At 57.2% G+C, this 19,306-nt stretch overlaps 1 protein-coding gene across 3 annotated transcripts; it reads right to left on the bottom strand.

Annotated features, from left to right (window-relative positions):
• Window positions 1-821: 821 nt before the first annotated feature.
• On the bottom strand, window positions 822-17,440 carry CHST1 (carbohydrate sulfotransferase 1). Of its 3 annotated transcripts, none has more exons than XM_017529375.2 (4): window positions 16,996-17,440; window positions 4,470-4,556; window positions 3,937-4,034; window positions 822-2,912 (listed from the first exon to the last, which is right to left on the bottom strand). In XM_017529375.2, the coding sequence occupies exon 4, from the start codon at window positions 2,868-2,870 to the stop codon at window positions 1,635-1,637; it is 1,236 nt and encodes a 411-aa protein (XP_017384864.1). In that variant the 5' UTR covers window positions 2,871-2,912; window positions 3,937-4,034; window positions 4,470-4,556; window positions 16,996-17,440; the 3' UTR covers window positions 822-1,634. The 3 variants fall into 3 exon arrangements, with proteins under 3 accessions (XP_017384864.1, XP_017384863.1, XP_037594790.1); XM_017529374.2 differs by having other exon boundaries at window positions 4,470-4,562; window positions 16,996-17,085; XM_037738862.1 differs by lacking the exon at window positions 16,996-17,440 and adding an exon at window positions 6,096-12,569.
• Window positions 17,441-19,306: the final 1,866 nt, after the last annotated feature.

Raw genomic sequence — 19,306 nt, 5'->3', positions numbered from 1 at the left:
CTAGATTGCCAAGGAAGGGAAGGGAAGTAAGCAAAGCAGATTTTCTGCCAATGTAGACACCAGTAAACCTGTACCAGTTGTTCAAATAGTGAAATTCTTCCAGGCCTGTGGGTCAGCAGCCACTATCCTGAGGTTCCCCACTTCTTGAAGTTTCCCCTCCCTGGCTATCCTAGACCCAAACCCACCAACCAAATGGGTAGCATTTAGCACAAGAAGGGATCCCAGGATGTCATTCTTACCTACAGCTACTCTGACTCGGCAAACCATACCACTTGTTAGAGGCTTTCAACATCATCCCTGGCTATAAGTTACCTGGTCTTGGCAAGGCATGGTGGCTCACACCTGTAATCCCAGCATTTTGGGAGGCCAAGGAGGAAGGATCATGAGGTCAGGAGTTCAAGACCAGCCTGACCAACATGATGAAACCCTGTCCCTATGAAAAAATGCAAAAAATTAGCCAGGCATGATAGTGCATGCCTGTAATCCCAGCTACCCAGGAGGCTGAGGCAGAAGGATTGCTTGAACCTGGGAGGCAGAGGTTGCAGTGAGCTGAGATCATGCCACTGCACTCCAGCCTGGGCAACAGAGCAAGACTCTGTCTCAAAAAAAAAAAGACTGCTAACTTACCAAGTCTCAACTGACTGATGGGGAAAAAAAAAAATCTAAATTCAGTGTTGAGGGTGACAAGAGTTCTGAAAGGCATATTTGTCATTTAATTCCACCTCCACCTCCTTCTCACTGTCCTCCCCAAAACCAGGAATACCCAGACCCCGCTGAAGCCCTCTTGTTCCCACTCAGAACATCCCATAATCACACACAGAGATAATTGCACTCTTTTATTTACAGAAAACACAGATAAAGCATTTCAATGTTCATTTAGCAAACTGATCCACTCTTTTTTTTTTTTTCTTTTTGGCACAAAGAAATATCACAGATGGACCCCAAGATCAATCAGAAGCTCATAAGATTCATCAGTCATCACTGGTCCAGGGGCAGCCACAAGACTCAGACAGACAGACAGCATCACCACAGACTGGAAACAGAAATAGATCCACGTTCACCTCACAGTAAAAACCTGCCTCACCGACAGGCAAGGGCGGGCAGGAGGGGGCAGTTTCGCTGCTCTAAGGGGGGAAGTGGGAGCAGGAGGCAGGGATGGGGGAAGGATGGACACCATTCATAAATTAGAGACAAGTGGTCCTCTCGTTTGTATCCTCTTACCGTGAATAGTAAGACAGTGCAAAAACTGGATACCCGACCACTCATCCATTCAAACGCTTGAGAAGTCGCGTAGCCCCGGGTGCCTCTCCTCGCGGATGCCTGTGTGCGTGTGTGTGGATGTGTAAGTGTGGTGCTTGTAAACATTGTCACCGTCCGCACAGAGACCCAACATCCGTGTGTCTGAATGGGGTGGGGTGGGGGCAGGACCCCACTTCACGCGCCCTCTGCCCCAGTGATTCCCGTCCAAGACGTAGTGCAAATTTCAGAGACAAAAAGGGGCAGAAGGGAGTGGGGGCAGGAGGGACACGAAGATGGGGCGGGAGAGGGAGGGGGAAATAAGGCAACAGTTAAAAACGGTCCATTTTATCAAAACCGACACCGTGCGCCTCCCGCCCCCACCCGCGCCGCCTGGGTCACGAGAAGGGGCGGAAGTCCCGCTCCTCCACCAGGCTGACCGAGGGGTTCTTCAGCTCCTCTTCGGAGGTGGCGATCTTGTAGCCCAGCTGGGCCAGCACCTGCTGGCAGGCGTTCTGGGCAAATGCCACTATGTCGTAGGAGAGGCGGAAGCGCCACTTCTCGGCCGTGGCCGCCGAGTTTCGCACGGTGCCGTATTTGTGCTTGCCCAGGGTGGGGTCGCCCCGCGTGTTGTTCTGGATCCAGCGGGCCACGTGGCTGTCCAGCGGGATGCCCAGGAACCCGTAGATCTCCTCGGTCTTCTTCATGGGGTTCCGGGCCAGGTCCTCGTAGCGCACCAACATGTATTTGCCCTTGAGCCACGGGGGCCGCATGAGGCCGGTGGACACGGAGTTGGAGAAGTCTTCGCACACCGTGGTCAGCTGCGTCACGTCCAGGTTGTAGGGCTTCCTCCCGGTGCCGTACCACAGCCGCCAGAGCCGGTACGTGTCGCGGAAGGTCTCGCTGCGCGAAGCCAGGATGCCGCGGGGGTCTCGGACCAGCTGGATGACCTTGAGGTTTAACCGCGGGTCTTCCACCAGGGCGCGCAGGTCGTTCACCTCGGGCACGCGCACCGTCTTGATGGCCACGTGGCTGCGCTCGCGGCAGGCCTCCGCCGCCACGGTCAGGTTGAGCAGCCCGCACTTGCGCACGCAGTCCCCCTCCTCCAGGACCAGATCCGCGGGCCCCGGAGGGTCGCACACAGGCCGGGAGCAGAGGACCCGGCTGGCCCCGCGGCGGAAGATCCTGTCGGTGGTGTGGTTGACCGGCGGCGGCTTGATGTAGTTCTCCAGGAAGTAGAGGTCGCAGTCGTAGAGGCTCCGCAGGAGGTCGCGGCTGGCGCCCAGCATGACCCGCCGGTCGGCCGGACTCTTGCCCTGGGTGAAGCGGGGGATGAGCGTGTTCTGCACGTGGTAGAGGGGCTCAAATAGGTAGAAGACGTCCAGGTGCTGGTTGAAGAGCTGGCCCACGAAGGAGGAGCCGCTGCGCGTGGTGGCCAGGATGAGGATGTGGGTTTTGCGGGAGAGGTTGTAGGCGAAGGTGGGGCTCTCCTCGCACAGCCGCTCTGCCAGTCCCGCCTCTGCCAGCCCAGGGCAAGTGTGGAAGGACTTGGCGGTGAAGGTGCGGATGGCCGTGTACTGGATGGCAATGGAGGCCAGGGCAAGGAGGAGGACGGCCTTCCAGGAACATTGCATGGCTGGGCACCTTCATGGGGCTGCTTCTCCACGGGGCGAGGTCTGCGGGCAAGGGCGGCCGGCGGTCAGGCGCCTCCTCGGCAGGGGCACGGGCTCGTTCCCTTGGAAGAGCCGGTCTCCAGGGGGACCCAGGGAAACGCCCGGCCCCTGTCCAGTGCTCGCCACACACCCTGAAGACCTAAGCGGCTTCTACACTAGACTGCTGTTCTCTGGGGACTCCTGGGAGTTTGGGGAGCTAAACAAGTATTCCTTGCACCCCAGGATTTAACCTGCAGACAGCTGTGGAAGCCTCCTATCCTGAGCTCTGAGATCCTTAAAGAGGCCTCACCAGGCAAGAGCCTGACTCCCCAGACTCCGGCACTGAGGAAATGACCAGGACCTGCCTCAAACACTGCCCCTCCCCCCACCAGGATCTCCCACCCCCACGAGCTGGCGCCCACCCAGTTCCCCAGACGGTCATCTTTCCTGTGTCCTCTGCCCATCCCTAGGGAGAAGGAGAGTCCATATCAGATGGCTCCATCTGACCCCAATTCCCTCAACGTGAAGGACCCCTGCTGACCATGGTCGGTGAGCTGCCAGCATGGCCAGGCAAGGTGACAATTGCGTCAAGCCCCCTCCAACTCATGGATGCAGGTAACTGCTTACTCCAGATGTGGAGTTCTGGGGCTCATGGAGTCTCTAAGAGTCTCTGGAGCAGACACAGGGGTCTAGGGTCTGCTGACAGGCGACCCTTCCCAGCACCCGGGGTCTGCTCCTGGTCTCTAGCGACAAGGGTCCAGGCCCTGGGATCACATAATCCCCACTGACACAGAGTGAACTGGCCTGCAAAGGAGACCGTAAGGGGTCAGGGTCCTCCACTTTTACCTCCTGTGCCCCAGCTGCCCAAGAAGGGGGACTGGGAAGGGATCATGAAGAGCAGAAAGAGTGAAGGGGGCTGCTGAGAGTCCAGGGCCAGGAGCCCACCTGAGCATTCTGCAGGCACCTCCTCTGGAGGCTGGCTCAAACCAGACCTGAGTGGGGGCTGGGGCTGCTCGCGGGGAGAATGCAGGAGGGCTCAGCCACTTACCAAAGAGGGGCTGCTCCAAGCTGGGGAGTCCACAGCCACCAGCGTCTCCAGGTCCAGCTGGCCGTCCCAGCCAGTGCGGCAGCCCTGTGACCAGCAGACTGCAGGAGACAAGACAGGGAGGGAAGGGGCTCCGAAGGTAAATCTCGGGTCTCCATAACTCCTCCCCACTCCTTCTCTTCTGTGTCCTGTGCCCCACAGTCTGCCCTGAGGGCCAGGCAATAAGGGCCCTGCGTGCTCCCCAGATCCATCCCTGACTCAGCGCCCCAACCAACCCAGTGCCGTCTCTGATCCCCTGAGTGTGGCCCTCTGAGTCCGGGACGGTATCCCACTCCCTTCACCTTCCTTGCCCACCCCAACAGATCCTCCCAGGAAGCTGCAGTCTTTCTGCTCACAACAGAACCCAGCAGGCGGGGAGGCTGGCAAGGTTCTGCATTTTAAATCCATGAAACAATCCTAGCCCTTTAAAATTCAACTTGTGCAGCAATTCCCCAGGAAGGGGGTTAGCAGAAGTCAGCGAGGACAGGAAGGCTCACCCCAGGTCTCCAGGTCGAAAGGGCGCCTCCCGGCACGCAGCTAGGGAAAGAGTCTTCTTCCAACCACTCCGAAGTGACACCAGCTACCTGAAACTCAAAGCGAAAGTGGACCAGGGAGCATTCCTGACCTTGATGCTCCTCGTGGAGTCTGAATTAAAACGCCAAGATCATCACATTACCTCAGTTAACGTCTGTTGTGCCAAGCCCCTTCCCTGCATCAGCTCGTGTTCTCCTAGCAAGAACCAGATGTGGAAGCCAATATCCACCCACTTCACAGGCGAGAAAGCCGAGGCAGAGAGGCAGAGGAACCGGCCTGGGCTCACAGGCCTGCTTTAACCCCCATCTGGTAGGCTCCCCAGAGCCCAGCTCTTTCCCGCTAAGGAGATTTGGCTTCCTGTTCCTCCAGCTTAAACATACTTGGCCTTCAAAAGTGCATTCCATGACTGGCCCCAGCCCATTTGTGAATCAGCGTGACAGGGACTGGGCAGGCAGATGCTTCGGAGACTTAGAGCATGTTCCTCTCCTTTGCCGTCTGGTCCTGTGGATCTGTTGGTTCACGGCTGATGGGGTGAACTCACGTGCTTTGTGAAGATTCTTCCCACACTCCACTATTTGGCATGACTCCTTTGGGAGCCGGTGAGTGGATCCTCATTTCTAAACCTGCAGCGCTGCCTGGCTCAGCTCACCCAACTTCTAGCACCGTGTTATTCCCTATAAGCCCCTCTCGGAGGTCAGGGTCCTCATTCCTACCGTTCAGATGGAGAAATCAAGTCCTGTTTTAAATATGAAATTTTACTTCCTTAGGAAATTTTAATTCTTTAGTACCAGATCACCAAGTAGCAGTAAAGAGGGAAAGGGGGACTTTAGATTTTTAGGAACTTCTCAACGTGATCAGAGAAAAACCACAATCCTGACCACCCTGTATCCCACCCCAACCTTATCTTGCAGAGGCAGAGGACGCTGGCCTCCATCAGGGGGCCGGGCCAGGTACCCAGGGAGAAAGCCCTCTCTGCTTTAAATGTGACTCCCCTGCAAAGGCAGGCCTGCTCTGCCCAAGTGCCCCAAAGCGAATGTGAATGCCTTTCCAGAAACAGACAGGGAATGTCATCAATTACAGTGCCAGGTCATATTTTTCAGTTATTTAGGAGTCTGTTCTTTGGCTGCAGCGTCATTTCATTTGGATGCACTTCCTTTGTATTTACTCGCAGACATCTATCAGAACTCCAGTATGTGCCGGGCACTGTTCTAGACGCTATGGGTAAAACAATATCAAGGAAGGCAAGCACTTGCTGGGCATTCACAATGTTCCTCCAAGGCACATGCTTCTTACATGGGCATCGCCTCATTGTACCCTCACACCAGCTCTATGAAGTTGGTACTGTCACAACCGCACTTTACAGATAAGGAAGCTTAAGCCCCTTAAGGTTAGATAACTTCCCCAAGCTCACACCCCTAATAAGGAGCCAGGATTCCAGCCCAGGCAATGTGCTGGGAAGTCCACGTTCAAATCCTCTTCCCTGATTCCACTCATACTCCACCCTCCTTGGTCCCCATCAAGACAGGAAACAGAACCCTTAAGGGGTCTTCATTTAATTCTGGAGTTCCAATTCCAAAAGCAGAACTCACTCCAGGGTTTTCTTTACAGAGGAGCGTCTTGCCCTCTTGCTGGGGAGAGGACCATTGACGTTTCTTTCCCCAACTCTTCCTCCACCCAGAGAAACTTAAGGCCAGGCCTAGAAGCTGCTGCTTCACTAATAAATCAGAAGTCGCTGAAGCAGCCGGAAGTTATAAATCCCTAAGACGGTGAGACTCGGCCTCACAAGGTGGGGCCTGGACATGGGGGAGGGGAACGTGTTTGAAGGCCCAGCCACAGGCCATTCCCTTGTACCCCTGGGGAGGGCAAAGCCAGGGCATGGGAACGGGAAGATGGGAGAAGTCCAGCCCTCCTGAAAATACCCCCACTCTCTCAGCCTGGCAGAGCTGGGCCCAGGGCTGGCCAAGTGTCCTTGGTATGCTAAAGGCATCTGCCCTGGAAACCAAAGGCCCTGGGGCTAGGTCCTGTTGTTCCCAAGGAAGTCTCAGCCACTACAAAAGACTCCTCAATGCCCTCAACCTCCAAGCCAGACTGTGGACCCCAGAAACCTTCCCTAGGCTTCCAGCAACCCCTGGCATGGCTTCCCTCTACCTCTGCTTTGTAAAAATCCAACCACACCTTGGACACAGGAGACCAGGATCTATCATTTCTGTTAGAAAGCAGACAAGTTGCTAAACTTTCGCTCCCAGTAGAAAGCTCAGATTTCATTGTCAGTCAACTTGAGATTAGGGCACAGAGCGGGAGCAGTGAACAACTCTGTACTGGAGAACTGCAGTTCAGAGTAAGGGCTCGCACCGTGAACCATGCCTACCTGGATCTGTCACTCAGCAGGTGTGTGGACCTGAGTGATTCACCAGCTGTCCCTGAGCCTCAGTTTCCCCATCCATAAGGTGGGCATAGCTCAGCATGGTGGTAAGCACTGAAGGTCTTAAAGCATTTAGTCAACGCCAGGCATATAGATACAACCCAGCCTCTGACACCAGCCCTGCTGATCCCAGCTCAGCCACTTACTGGCTGGGAGACCTTGGCTAGGTTTCTTCATCTCTCTGGGCCTCTGTGTTCTCACACACAAAAATAAGGGTAATGATAACAAGGCTGTTGTGAGGATTCATTAGCACAGTGCCTGGCGCAGGGTAAGCACTCGCTAAATGTCAATTAATACTATCATCAGTAAGTGTGTGGTTTGCTTTTTGTCTCAGGGAAGGGCCTAGAACAAATCACCCCGCAGGCCCCAGGGTCTGGCTCTGCCCACGGCCCCTTCTTCCTGCGGCTCCTCTCCCGGCCTGGGAACTTCTTCCTGCTGGGCCACCGCAGTGGCTTTCCTGCTGCCCTCTAGTGACCACATCCTGCGGTGCAGCCTCGGAGTCCTGTAGTTTCTGCTGTGTTCAGAATTCTGGGGCTGCTGGCTCCAACCTGATGTGAGGATGCAGCCGGCCGGAGGTGATGTTGCAGGATGCTGTGAGGTGTGAGGATGGCACGCCCACCCTGGCTGCGGCTTCTTCGCCGTGCACGCCCACCCCAGGCGCACAGGGAAAGCCCAGCAGCAACAGGCAGCCCTGCCTCCTCCCGAGGGCCTCTCCTGCTCATCTCACGGTGCTCTGGCAGGGAAGGAGTGCTGACCTGAATGTCACAGGCAGGATCGGCCCACACAGCCTCTGCTTTTCCCTGGATGGGTGACCTTGCACTCACCCCCCTGGCCTCTCTGTGCCTTGGTTATACCATAGATCCAGTGACAACTCAAGGGCTTCCCACCCCTAACCCTGGGCTTCTATAATCCCAGGAAGGCCCCAGACTTCGTTCTCAGGCACAGTCGGGGCCACCCACACAGCAGACAGGGGGACCCTGCATTGGGAGTAGGAAAAACCCAGTCATCTTCCAAGAAGATTCTAGGGCTGGGCATCTCTGCCCCCCACCTCAGCCTGATCTGTGGCAGCCCTAGGGGATGGAGGGGGCCAAAAAAAACCTAGGGGTGCTTCCCTCTGCCAATTCTGCCAAGTTGGCCCCCACCTTGTGCTGTACAGAAATCCCATGAAACCCAGGGCTGAGAGGCCTTGTTTCACCTTTTCTGGGCCACAGACCCTTCGAACCACAATCCCTCCTCTGAGAAATTCCATTAATGCCCACAATTTTACACACACAATTTAGAAGTTCCCCGAACCTCTGAAAGTCCACGCATGGGCACCCCACCCTTTCCTAGAAGCTTACCCCATTCATTATTAGCTTGTCCGGGGGATTGTCCTTCCAACCGGCTGTGTCAGAGAAGGCTCCTCAGACATGAATACACTGATAGAAACAGTCACCCAGCATAGTTTATTGAGTTTCCAAAGCTAGGGCCAGAAAACACGTGTGCAGTAGTACACCACCATTTCAGATTTTTTTAAGGAGATGGACGTGTATATTTGTATATATGTGTAAACAATCACTGAAAGAGCTGGCACTGAACTAGTAACGGGAGATGCCCCAGAGGGAGGGGGCCTCAAGGAGACTGGGGTGGGAGGAGGCACCATTTACACTGAGCTTTTTGATTCAGTTTGAGTATTAATTGTGGGGGACACAGTGAGGCCACTCCATGTAGGGACAGGTGATTTATGACAGGGTGCAGTGCTGAAAATCAGCCCTGGCATCTCGCCGTGCCTCCCACCCTCCCCCCAGGGCACTGCCAGCCCCACCCCCGTGTCCAAGGCCCCGGCACTGCTTTCCCACCAGAAACGGGCTCTGTCTGTTCAGGTGGGCCGCTAAGGACAGTAGGCAGCCGGGCACTGCTGAGACAGGTCCGGAGCTGAAATAAAGCTGGATTTCAGCAGGGGCCTGTGGCTACGGGAGCAGCTGAGCCCTAGGTTGGGGAAATGACTCTTCTCCCAGACATTTCTCCCTGAAAAACTACTGTGAAGCCCTGGGGGATGAACAAGCAGCACAGTGGGGTGGGGGCAGCTGGGAAAGAACCTGAACGTCGTCTTTCCGGACAGACTCAGGAGCCATGATGGCTGGGGCTCCAAGGCTCTGGGGTCCCAGGAACGGCAGCAAGGGACAAGGGAATGGGACAGGGAGGGAGGAGATGGTAAACTGTCTCTAGGATGGAGACTGCAGAGGGGAATGCTTACTCCCTGGCTCTGACGTAGCCAGCCTGATCCACCATCCATGTTTGTTTAGTTAAGGCTAAAACACATAAAATACCAGGTGTTTTTCTTCCTAAGGAAAATGAGGTGATGAAAATGAGGCAAGGCAAGGGGAAAACAAGAGTATAAGAGTCTGAAAGAACCAGAGGCCAAATCAGTGTACAAGAGTCACACCATTTGTGGGCTACTGATCTAGGTCAGAGCTTCCTGGCAGCCCGTAGGAAAAGGGAAATATTTCATTTACTTGTTTCACAGGACCCATGAGATAAAGATTAAAGCATTCGCTCAAGAGATGTCCAGGTATTCCTGACACTGAATCCAGTGCAAGATTTCTCCCGAGGGAGTTCTTACAGAGCCCTGTACGTGTGCCACCATGAACCCCGTCCTCAAGACCTTGTACCTAAGAAACCCAAAGATGAGTTTCATGGGACAGTGTCCTAGAGCATCCTTCCATGTGGGCAGTATGTCAACACACAATCCAGCCAGTGCGACCTTCCAGGGGGATGAGCTGCTGGGGTCCAGACTCAGCCCCTGTGGTCTGGGTCAGCCCAGGGGACCCGCTCTCTTTGGGGTCAGGCCCACTTCAACTTGAAACACTGTGAGGTCTACGGACCCGCTCTCCAGAACCCGAAACATGGCACCTGCAAACAATCCCTAGAGTCCCCGGGCCCCACAGGCAGAATTACTACATCTTCTGGGCACCTCCAGTGGGGACAAGCTCTCAGTCACGGTTTCCAAAACAAGCACCGGAGAGCGACTGGTCTGCTGATTTGTCATGGTCGACAGGGCTGCCCAGCTGCCTCTTATGAGCTCCGGTGTCTCCAGGGCAGAGCATGCCAATGTCCACATGACACCCTGGATGTCTCAAGCCTCCTAGAGAAGGTACCCACAGGCAATCAGGAAGGCAGTCTGGGGTGGTTAGGCACCCCAGCTGTGGGCCACACAGGCCTGGATTTGAATGCGACGGCTGCTGCTTTTTTATGAGACCTTGGTCGAGGCACTTAACCTCAATACAGGCCTCATTTGTCCTTATGTAGGAAATGGGAGAAACAATCACATATTTGTAACATGCGGGCAGTGAGGCAGAAGGCTGATGGATGCCTACAGTTTAACACAGTGCTGGGCACACAGCAAATGCTTATTAAGAGCCATGAGCATGATATTTATGGATTACTAAACCCACAGAGGCACCATTGGCCTGGAAATGTTTTTAAAAGTTAAAACAGATGCCACAGCCTCCTCCACTGAAGCGCCAACAGCCTGCGTGATTAAAGACCCTGGCTGTTCTGCTGCAGAGACCTGGCCCAGGGTAAGGAAGGCACCTCACATCCTGCCGTGGAGGGTGCTAGTGGGGGCGGGGGGTCCCAGGCCCGACCCAAGGGGAAAGTTTTCCCTAGCAGTGGGGAGGGTGACTGACCTCCTGGCCACGACACAAGGCCCCAGTGTGCCCAGCTCCTCTGGGGGAGGGATGAGTCAGAAGGTCACGGTTCCCTGTCTCAGGCCAATCCTGGTATAGCCTGGCCTGCGGTAGGCGGGACTCTGCAGCCCCGACACTGGGCGGAAAAGCCCCGGTTTCCTGTCCCCCGCCCCCACCGAGAAGCCACAGTCAGAGTTGGAATAGTACCGAGGCCCCACCCCCTGGACACCGGGGCTCCAGCCATCCTCCCAGCCTCAAGGATAGCAAACATCAACAGGAGCTGGAACTCAGGCGGCTGCTGCCGGCCAGGCTGGGAGAGGGGCCCGCCTGTCTCTGGATCCAGGAGTCTCCAGCCTGGGCCACCTGCACATGAGGCCTGGTTGGCCCCATGGGGACAAGGACTTCGGGTGGAGAATGAACAGGACCCTGAGACTCACCTGAGCCTTAGATGGGATGGAGGAGACTGCAGACGCGGATACCCAGTGGTGATCACAGACATGGCTCCCTTAAGGGGATGCATCCCACAGGCCAGGTGCCACTGCCACCTTTCACAGACGAGGAGCATCGAGGTTCCGCAAGTGAGGGAACTCGGTCAAGCATGCACAGGTAGCCTGTGGTGGTGCCAGGATTCAGACTCAGCTCGAAGGATTCCCAAGCCCTGGCCCTAATCACAGAGCTTAAACCCCCAGGCCATACCCAAGAGCACCACTCAGCCAGAAGGAGGGACAGGGAGCACCAGGGCCAAGGTTGCCACCAGGGTCCCAGGACACATTGGTGCCAATCTCAATCACAGCATTCACCCACAACCCAGATACTGGCTCATCTGATACCTACTGGCCATCCCCCGGGGGCCGGTCCCTGGGGCACCTGCTGGTGGGATTGGGGCTGCCAATGCAGCCCTTCCTGGCTGGTTTCCCTGGCATACCGATGGGTGTGTACCATCTCACTGCTTCCCGGAGGGTTCTCCCTCCCTGGCTGAATGACACAAATGAAAATGATCCCAAGTGGGTGTCAACACGGGACTGCTGCACCTGATAGGCAGAAGCCCAAACGCACTGTGCTTCCCACACGCAGCTTTGAGTGGTTTTATGGCCAGGGAGCCCAGGAATACCCAAATCCTATGCCTCCAGAAAGACACCGAAGAATGTCTTTATTACCATCTGGTCTGAAATAGTCTGGAATGGGGCATCAGGTTTGGGCTCTCCGCCCAGCTGAGGCTTCCCTGCTCTCTAAGCCGAAAGCTTATCACCAGCCCACAGCTGGTCCCAAGGATGCCTCTGGGCTGGGATGCCAGCAAGGCTCACCCCTCTTCGGCTGGGTAAGAAGCATTAGGAGGGGCCACAGCTCCATCCGCTGGGCATATGGCCAACCAGATGAGTGTCTGGCCACCATCAACATGGACCTCCATTGTAGGACACATATACAATGTCGGCCTAGCACCAAGGTAGGAACCTTTCACGCTTCACCTCATTGGATCTTCTCTGCAAGCCTAGGGGCAAGAACTACAGATGAATCCATTTCACAGGTGAGGGACTGAGGCTCAGAGAAGTTAAGGGTCCTCTTCATGCAACTCGGAAGTGGCAGAGAGAGAACAGATTTCAGGCTCTGGGGGTTGTGTGTGAGAGGTCCTCACCTCTCCAAAGCTCTCCCTCAAGGCTTCCCTTCCATCCCCACTCTGACCTCCTAAAAACTCCAAACCACTTCAGCTTTTTGATCCTTTCTGTGTGTCTAAAATGGCTAGGAGCAGCATAACAGCATAAACAGAGGGTAAACCCAGACCTTGAGTCCTGGGCAGCCTTAACGCTTTCTGATTCTCAGGTACTCAGGTGAAGGGAGGTCACAGTCCTCTCCCAGCGCAGGCGAAGGTTTTAAATGGCATCAGGCATGGAAAGCTGTTAGCATAGTGACTGGCACGCAGCAATCTCTCAATCAATGTTACCTTCAGAATGTCTGCAGCAGGCTCATCTGTCTGTTTCACCTGCCCTGTCCGTTTCACCAGGCCCCCCCATCTCCCTCCCCAGCTCTCTCCTATCCCTCCTCCCCAAGTGCCAAGCTTAGGGCCCCCACACACACTGCAGGGACTCAGTGGGTCCTAAACAACTTGCTGACACTGGCAGAAAACTCAGGAGAAGAAAAGGAGCCATGCCTTCTTCCCCGTCCCCGGGAAAGAGACAGCATTCCTGACAATTCCCAGCCCCCCGCCTTCCAGCTCTAATCAAGGAGCAAACACAAAGAGGGAATCTCTAAACATTTAGAAAACGCAGGAACCCTGTGCCCCCATGCGGCACCATGGGGATTTATAAAGAACAAATCATACCTGACAAACTTGATAGCTTTCTTGATAGAATTACAAGACTGGTAGATGAAGGAAACACAGGCAGGGTAATATATCTTGATTTTTAGCAAAGCATTTGATACAGTGCCTCGAGTAACCTCATAAAATTAATTCAAAAAGACTTGGCCCTAAGCACTTGTCATGGGGCATAATAGCAGGAGGGGGCAGGTCCCAAGGGCCCAGGGTGGAGGAAGCAAGCTCAGGGGAAGGGGCTGGAGGGCCATGAGTCTGGGAGTGGGGGCAGGGCTGCCAAGCCTCAGCATTGGGTCAGATCTTATCGAACATCTTCATTAATGATCCTGAGAGAGGGAGTAAACAGTCCGTTAATGAAATTTGCAGAGGATATTAAATTGGAAGGTGTTGTGAACACCAATGAGGACAGCAAAATGCTCCAGAGGGACCTGCGGTGGGTAGAACCTTGGCAGGAACTGAGAGCTGGCAGGGGGTGTCCAGGGGATGCCGCGCGGCAGCTGGGGTTGCTTGGAGAGCTGGCAAGAAGGGAAGGGGATCCCCAGGGCTGGTGTATAGCTGAGAGAGGCTAACACTAGTTTGGGCTCTGGCCATACAGCCAACCCCAGGAATCTCAGTTTTCCCATCTGTGAAATAGAAGGAAGGGCCGGCGCATAAAGAGCATGCTTTGCAGCTCTGACAGCTGGTTGTGATGGGTGTGGGTGTCGTTAAGCCTGGAGCTGAAGCCCATGTTACAGGAGGGGAGGAGGGGGCCCTGCCATGGAGCAGGGAACCTGAGGACCACGGAGGGGAGGGCTGCAGTGAGAGAGAAGTGCCAGTGAGGGAAACAGGCTGAGGCATCAGTGGCACCCAGAATCTCCCCTAGCTTCGCTCCTCAATACTGCTGAGCAGGCGGTGATGGGGAGCCCCTTGCCCTGCCCCAGCAGGCAGGACGATAGCAGATCAGCAGCTGCTCAGGTGGGAACCCAAGACTGTCCAGACTCGTGGGGCGTGCTAGGAACACCTGAGTGCTAGAGGTTCTAATTTGGGGTTAGGAGAGTGTGCAGGATCTGTTACCTTTCTGAAGAGTTCCCTGTCCCTCTCTAGCTAATCAAGACGGAGATAGATGCTTCTCCAGCCAGATGAACCAGCCTCACCAGGATCAGTGACAGTGGCCTGCCCCACCCCAATGCCTTCACTCTGTCACAGAGGGCCATCATTTCTGCCTGGACCTCTTCTGCCCCTCCCTGTCTGCCCCAACCCCAAGGGGCTCCAGGGCCAACCCCTCCTGTCTGGATTTGCTCCCACAAGGCTCCTAGACAGGTGGGGTCTGAACAAAACCCAGGGCTGCCTAGCACTGTGCCAGGCCCTCAGGAACCTGAAACAAATGCTCTGTAGAAAGAAATGGCTGGCTGCTTCCCAGCTGGGGATGTGCTGGGGCCGCAGGGGAGAGGCTCTTTCAAAGCAGGATGTCAGGACCGCCTGCTGGGACCCAGGGTAGGGATCTAGGTGAACATGCCTGGGGAGTTTCTTCCAATGCCCTGACTTAATTCCTAGGAATGATGCACTGGAGCACTTACTGTGGCACCATTCTAAGTGTGTCTCATATATTACTGCATTTGACCTTCACAAAAACATTGTCAGGTAGGTGTTCTTTTCTCCATTTACAGAAGGGGAAACTGAGGCAGGGAGCGGTAGCCATGAGCCTGGAGAATCTAGCCAGAAGGTCCATGGGAGAAGCAGCATTCTGCCAAGAGCCACAGAAGCAGCTGAGCAGCTCCCAATGACGGGACCCCAGTGGGTGGGGAGAGGCAGCCCCTCCTATGGGGAGGCCAGAGCCTTCCCCACACCTCACGATCCCCACCAAAGGGAGTTGGTCCAAGTCCCGCCACACTTGTGGAGCCTGGTTTTACTATATGTTTCCCTTCTCCCCCACCACAGCCGCTACACCGAGCCCTCTGAACAAGTCTGTTTCCATGGAAACCATACAGTGACTCAGGGCTTCGGGACCTTCTCTGAACCAGATTATGAATATCAAATGCTCTCTCCCCGCACCAATGCAGAGTGGAGTTGGGAAAGTAAAGAGAGACCCACAGTGGGGAGAGACCCACAGTGGGCAAGGGAGGGAGACAGAGGGGTAGGCAAGGGGAATCCAGGAAGTATCCGAACCTGGCCCCCCAGGGAGGGCCTGGCACTTGGCGCCCTCCTGCAGACTCAGTGGAACACAGAGGTACTCCTCCTCCGATGCAGCCTGACACACACCCCTCTATCAGTGCGGTCAGAAGCTAGGTCCCTGTCGGCAAGGGGTGGGGGGAGAGTGGTCGGGAGATACATCCATCTCCCAGCAGGGGCCTGTGCCTCGCAGAGATGGCTCAGGGGGCAGGACAGAGGGAAGCTTGACTTTGGATGCTGGGGAGGACTCTGGCCAAAAGCATTGCAACTACTCAGCAAAGAGGGAGATTTGGATTTTAGGGGAAATGCGTTTCTGCTTTGAGATGAGGAAGCCGAGTGTTGAGTCAAGGGGGCTGGGGGTGGCAGCTGGCCATGATTTCAAGGACCCAGCAGAGTTGGAGGAATGATTAGCAGAGACTTCCTCTCCCTGGCACCCCTCCCCTCCCACCTCATCACCGTGGACTAGCCTGGCCTAGAGCGGCTCACCGCCAGGATGAGGGTCAGGCAACAGGAAAGTGAAAGGTGCCGCTGTGCCAAGCTCCTGGCCTTCTGCAGGGGTTCAAGGCCCAGGGGCAAATCCACCCCCTCCTTTCCTGGGCAGCTCCCTAAAGACCCGGGAGGGAGGGGAATGGAATAAGTTGGAAGCCTGATACCTCCCTGGTGAATGCAATGTGTGAGTCATGACGGTGAAAGCACTTTGAAAAAGAAACAGGGTCATCATGATGCCTGGAAGTGTCCCTGCTGCAGAGGACAGGAACCCAGGAACTACCTGCCCAGGTAAGGTCTCTGACTGAGACAGCAGCTCCCTCTGCAAGGGGCTGAGGAGCCTCTGAAGGAGGTACCTGGACAGTCGGTTCCCACCTGCTTGCCTCTGTCATTCCTGTGCTTGTCAAAGCAGTTTCTCCCAGCCAGGGTGCCTGACTCCTGTGCCCAAGCCTGCCCCCGGCTCCTCCCGCCCCTCCACAAGATGCTGGGCTGAATTTCTGTCCTTGACTGGACTGCCACCTCCCCTGCCCCAGCCTCCAGCTCCCTGTCAATGGCCCAAGTCCGTCTTCGGGCACCTAGACCCTAGGTGTGGCCCTTCCTACGAGTCCCCCAACGAGGAGCAGTTTTAAGTCCACCAGGAGGAAGCCGGCCCCAGGGCTGTGGAAGGCAGTCCTGTGAAAGGGCAGGCCCGGGGTGGGGGAGGGGACACACCTGAAATCAGGCCCAGGTGCCACCCCAGGACGACCCCCAGGTCTTACCTTCCTCAGGTAGCCTGGCCTTTTAAAGCCCAGCATCACAGCTAGGGCTACTCTGGGCGGTTACCGCGAAAGCCAGCACTGGGTCCCTGGAGCCTGGGAGCGGCTGCTCCCCGGGTCCTATCCAGAGAGGAGCGGAAGGGTTGTTCCGGCTTCCCGCGGGGGGCTCTGCACCATCCAGCGGCTCCGGCCGCACAGGGGCCCAGCTCATCGCAGCCGGCTGGGTGCGGAGGCCCGGCCAGAGCTGGGAGCAGGAAGCAGGGAGCGGCGCCCCCGCCTCCGGGTGCAGCCGGGTTTGGAAAGTTGGTGCAGGCGTGGGGACCTCAGGGTCTCAAGGCGCCTCCGTAGCCCCGAGCCAGGCGGGCTATCGGACAGTGAGCCCGGAACAGCCCCCGAGTGCGCTCCGCAGCGGAGAGGGGCCGAGCGCCTCGGGGACCACTGCGCGTCTCAAGTTTGCTACCCTCCTCGAATGGGGGCAGGGAGGGCTGGGGCGATCGCGGCGCTCACCGGCCAGCAGCCCCGGCGGCCCCTTCCTGCACCCAACACGAAGCTGTCCCTCGCTGCCGCCGCCCCTCCGCACACCGCCGGTAGCGGCTGTCCCCGAGCGGAGAGGCGTCTCCCACCGCGCCCGCGCCCCGCCCGGTTGCTGCAGCGGAGTGTCCGCTCCCGCCCGCCCCGGAGCCCGCCGGACCCGGCCAGTACCTGGTCGGGGGCGCGCCGGGAGCAGCTGCAGCGCCCAGCGCCGGCTCCATCCTCGGGTCTGGAGTCAGGGTCGCCGGGGGCCCGCGGGTGGCGGCGGCGGCAGCAGCGGCGGCGGCATCCTCCGCCTCCGGCACCCTCCTCTTCGGCCTCCCTCCTCCCTCCTTTTCCTCCGACTCCGCGCGCCCCTCACGGGCCCCGCTTCATGGCCCGGGGGCGCGAGTCCGGGGCGGCTGGAGCAGCGGAGTGCGTTCTCCCCGGCCAGGCGCGGGACCCGGGGCCGGGGCTCGGGGACCCGAAAGACGCCGGGCCAGGGGCCGTGACCCGGAGCGCCGCAGCCACGGGTGCCGGAGGAGAGCAGCAGCCGCAGGCTCGGGAGCCTCTTGGAGCGCCCGCCCGCGTCCCCGAGCCGAGAGCGGCGGCGGCAGCGGCAGCTACAGAGCCGAGCGAGCGGCGGGCGCTGCGGTCCCGGCTCCACCCCCGAGCCGCCCTCCCCTTCTCCTCCCCACCCCTTCGACGCGCGCCCTCCCGCCCCCCGCGCCGCCCCAGCCACCAGCACCCGGACACCCCCTCCGCAGGCGGGCTCCCGAGACCGCCCCCACTCACCCGCCAGGGACAGCCACGCCCACCCCCGGGCTTCGCGCGGCTGGCGGGAAAGGGCACCGGTCTCTGGCTCCTCGTCCGCGTAGCCTCCCTTCCCCTCACCCCCGAGGGCGCTGCTGGCAAGGCCGCCGAAGCCTTTCGCCCGAGCGCCCCCCGCCGCGGAAGTCCAGCTGGAGCCCCAGCCTGGCCCCGGCCCTGCTGTCCTCTACCTCTTCCACCGCCAGTGGCACACAGGGACTTCAGAAGCCAGAACCGAAGCCAACCACCTCTGAGTGTAATACCCCAACACACACCCCTAGCCCTTCATCCTTCCCGCCCCTCTGCTTCTCAAGGGTGGGAATGAATCATTTGTCCCCGCTGTAATTGTCCCTCTTGGGCATAATCACGGGGTGTCTTAATGGGACCTTGGAGTAGGTTTGCTGGCTGACCGTCTTCTAGGCCCCTCCTCCGCCCTGCCCACCCTCTTCCTTCCAGACTGCCTCCGGCCTTCTAAATGGAAATCTGGAGCCACCACTGCCCTTAGGGGTGAAGGATGGGGACAGAGCGCAGGCCTGGCCTGCACAGGCACCAGGGACTGGTTGGTGGAACTCTCAGAGTGGAGTGGAGGAGAAGCAGGTTGCATGGGCAGAGCAATACCATGTGATCAGTGGCCCCTCAGCTGGAGAGGACAGCCAGGAATCCCAGCTCTGCCACCACTTCTAACATGAACTAGGCTGCCTGCCCCAGGGGCCTGTTTCCTCATCCGGAGAATAGGAAGGTGCTTAGGGCTGCCTGAGCCTCTGATGCTCCTCAGTTCTGACCAAATGATTATTTCTGAAGCGGGGAAACAGTCATCTTCCATCTCCACCCAGAATCTCCGATTCCCGTCTGTAGCTATTCCAGCACTCCTGGACTAGCCGGCAGAGCGCAGTGGATGGCTTGAAAACTCCAGGAGTTCTGGGAAAGCCTCCTCCCCGATGTATGGGCAGGCAGCCGCTGCCGCGTCCCACACAGCGAACCGCAGCAGAATGGTTAGCACAGCAGCTGGTCAGAGGAGCCTGCTGTGTGTTTGCTTGGTGACTTTGTGTGAGTGATCCAGCCTCTGCAGCTCAGCTTCCTCATCTAGAAGGCAGAGGTACTGGTCCTCACCCCATAGGGCTACTGTGAACACTGGATGGTAATGTGTGCAGAGCACTCAGCAGTGTCTGGCACTGAGGTGAGTACTTAATAATTGCGCAGTGTTGTGTTTAGGGTAGCCAGGAACAAACGTTCACTCACTCGCTGAGAGGAGAATATCACAGCTGTACTTCCCTAGAGATTGGGGTCTCAGGTCATCAAGAAAGTCTCCCTCTCTCCACCCAGAGCAGATGGTATGGAGGCCCTTGCCCCAAGGGTCCCACTAGACCAAAGGGTCATTTTCTTGCTCACAATTGCAAACTTATGACTATAACCACCCCCATCTCTGCCCCCATCATGCTGGAGGGGCTGACAGCACCTTCCAGTGTGTGTTCCTGTAGCCACAGCACCAGGGATGGCAGGGTCAGACCTCAGTCCTGACACCAAGGCTACCAGGTCTGTTTCTCCGCCTGTCCTTCCCTCTCTCCCGCCCACCACCGCCCAGGGAGTCCTGGGATGCCTAACAAAAGTGGTGCTGACCCTCCAAAAGCCAGGACTTCATGTTTCAAAATCCCGACTGTCCCTCTATAAAAAACCAAGCTCTAACAGCCTTGAG

Source organism: Cebus imitator, unplaced genomic scaffold, assembly GCF_001604975.1.
Source record: "Cebus imitator isolate Cc_AM_T3 unplaced genomic scaffold, Cebus_imitator-1.0 Scaffold58, whole genome shotgun sequence".
Taxonomy (NCBI): domain Eukaryota; kingdom Metazoa; phylum Chordata; class Mammalia; order Primates; family Cebidae; genus Cebus; species Cebus imitator.
Note: the sequence above shows the minus strand (reverse complement) of the source record. Positions and strands in the feature narration are given on the sequence as shown.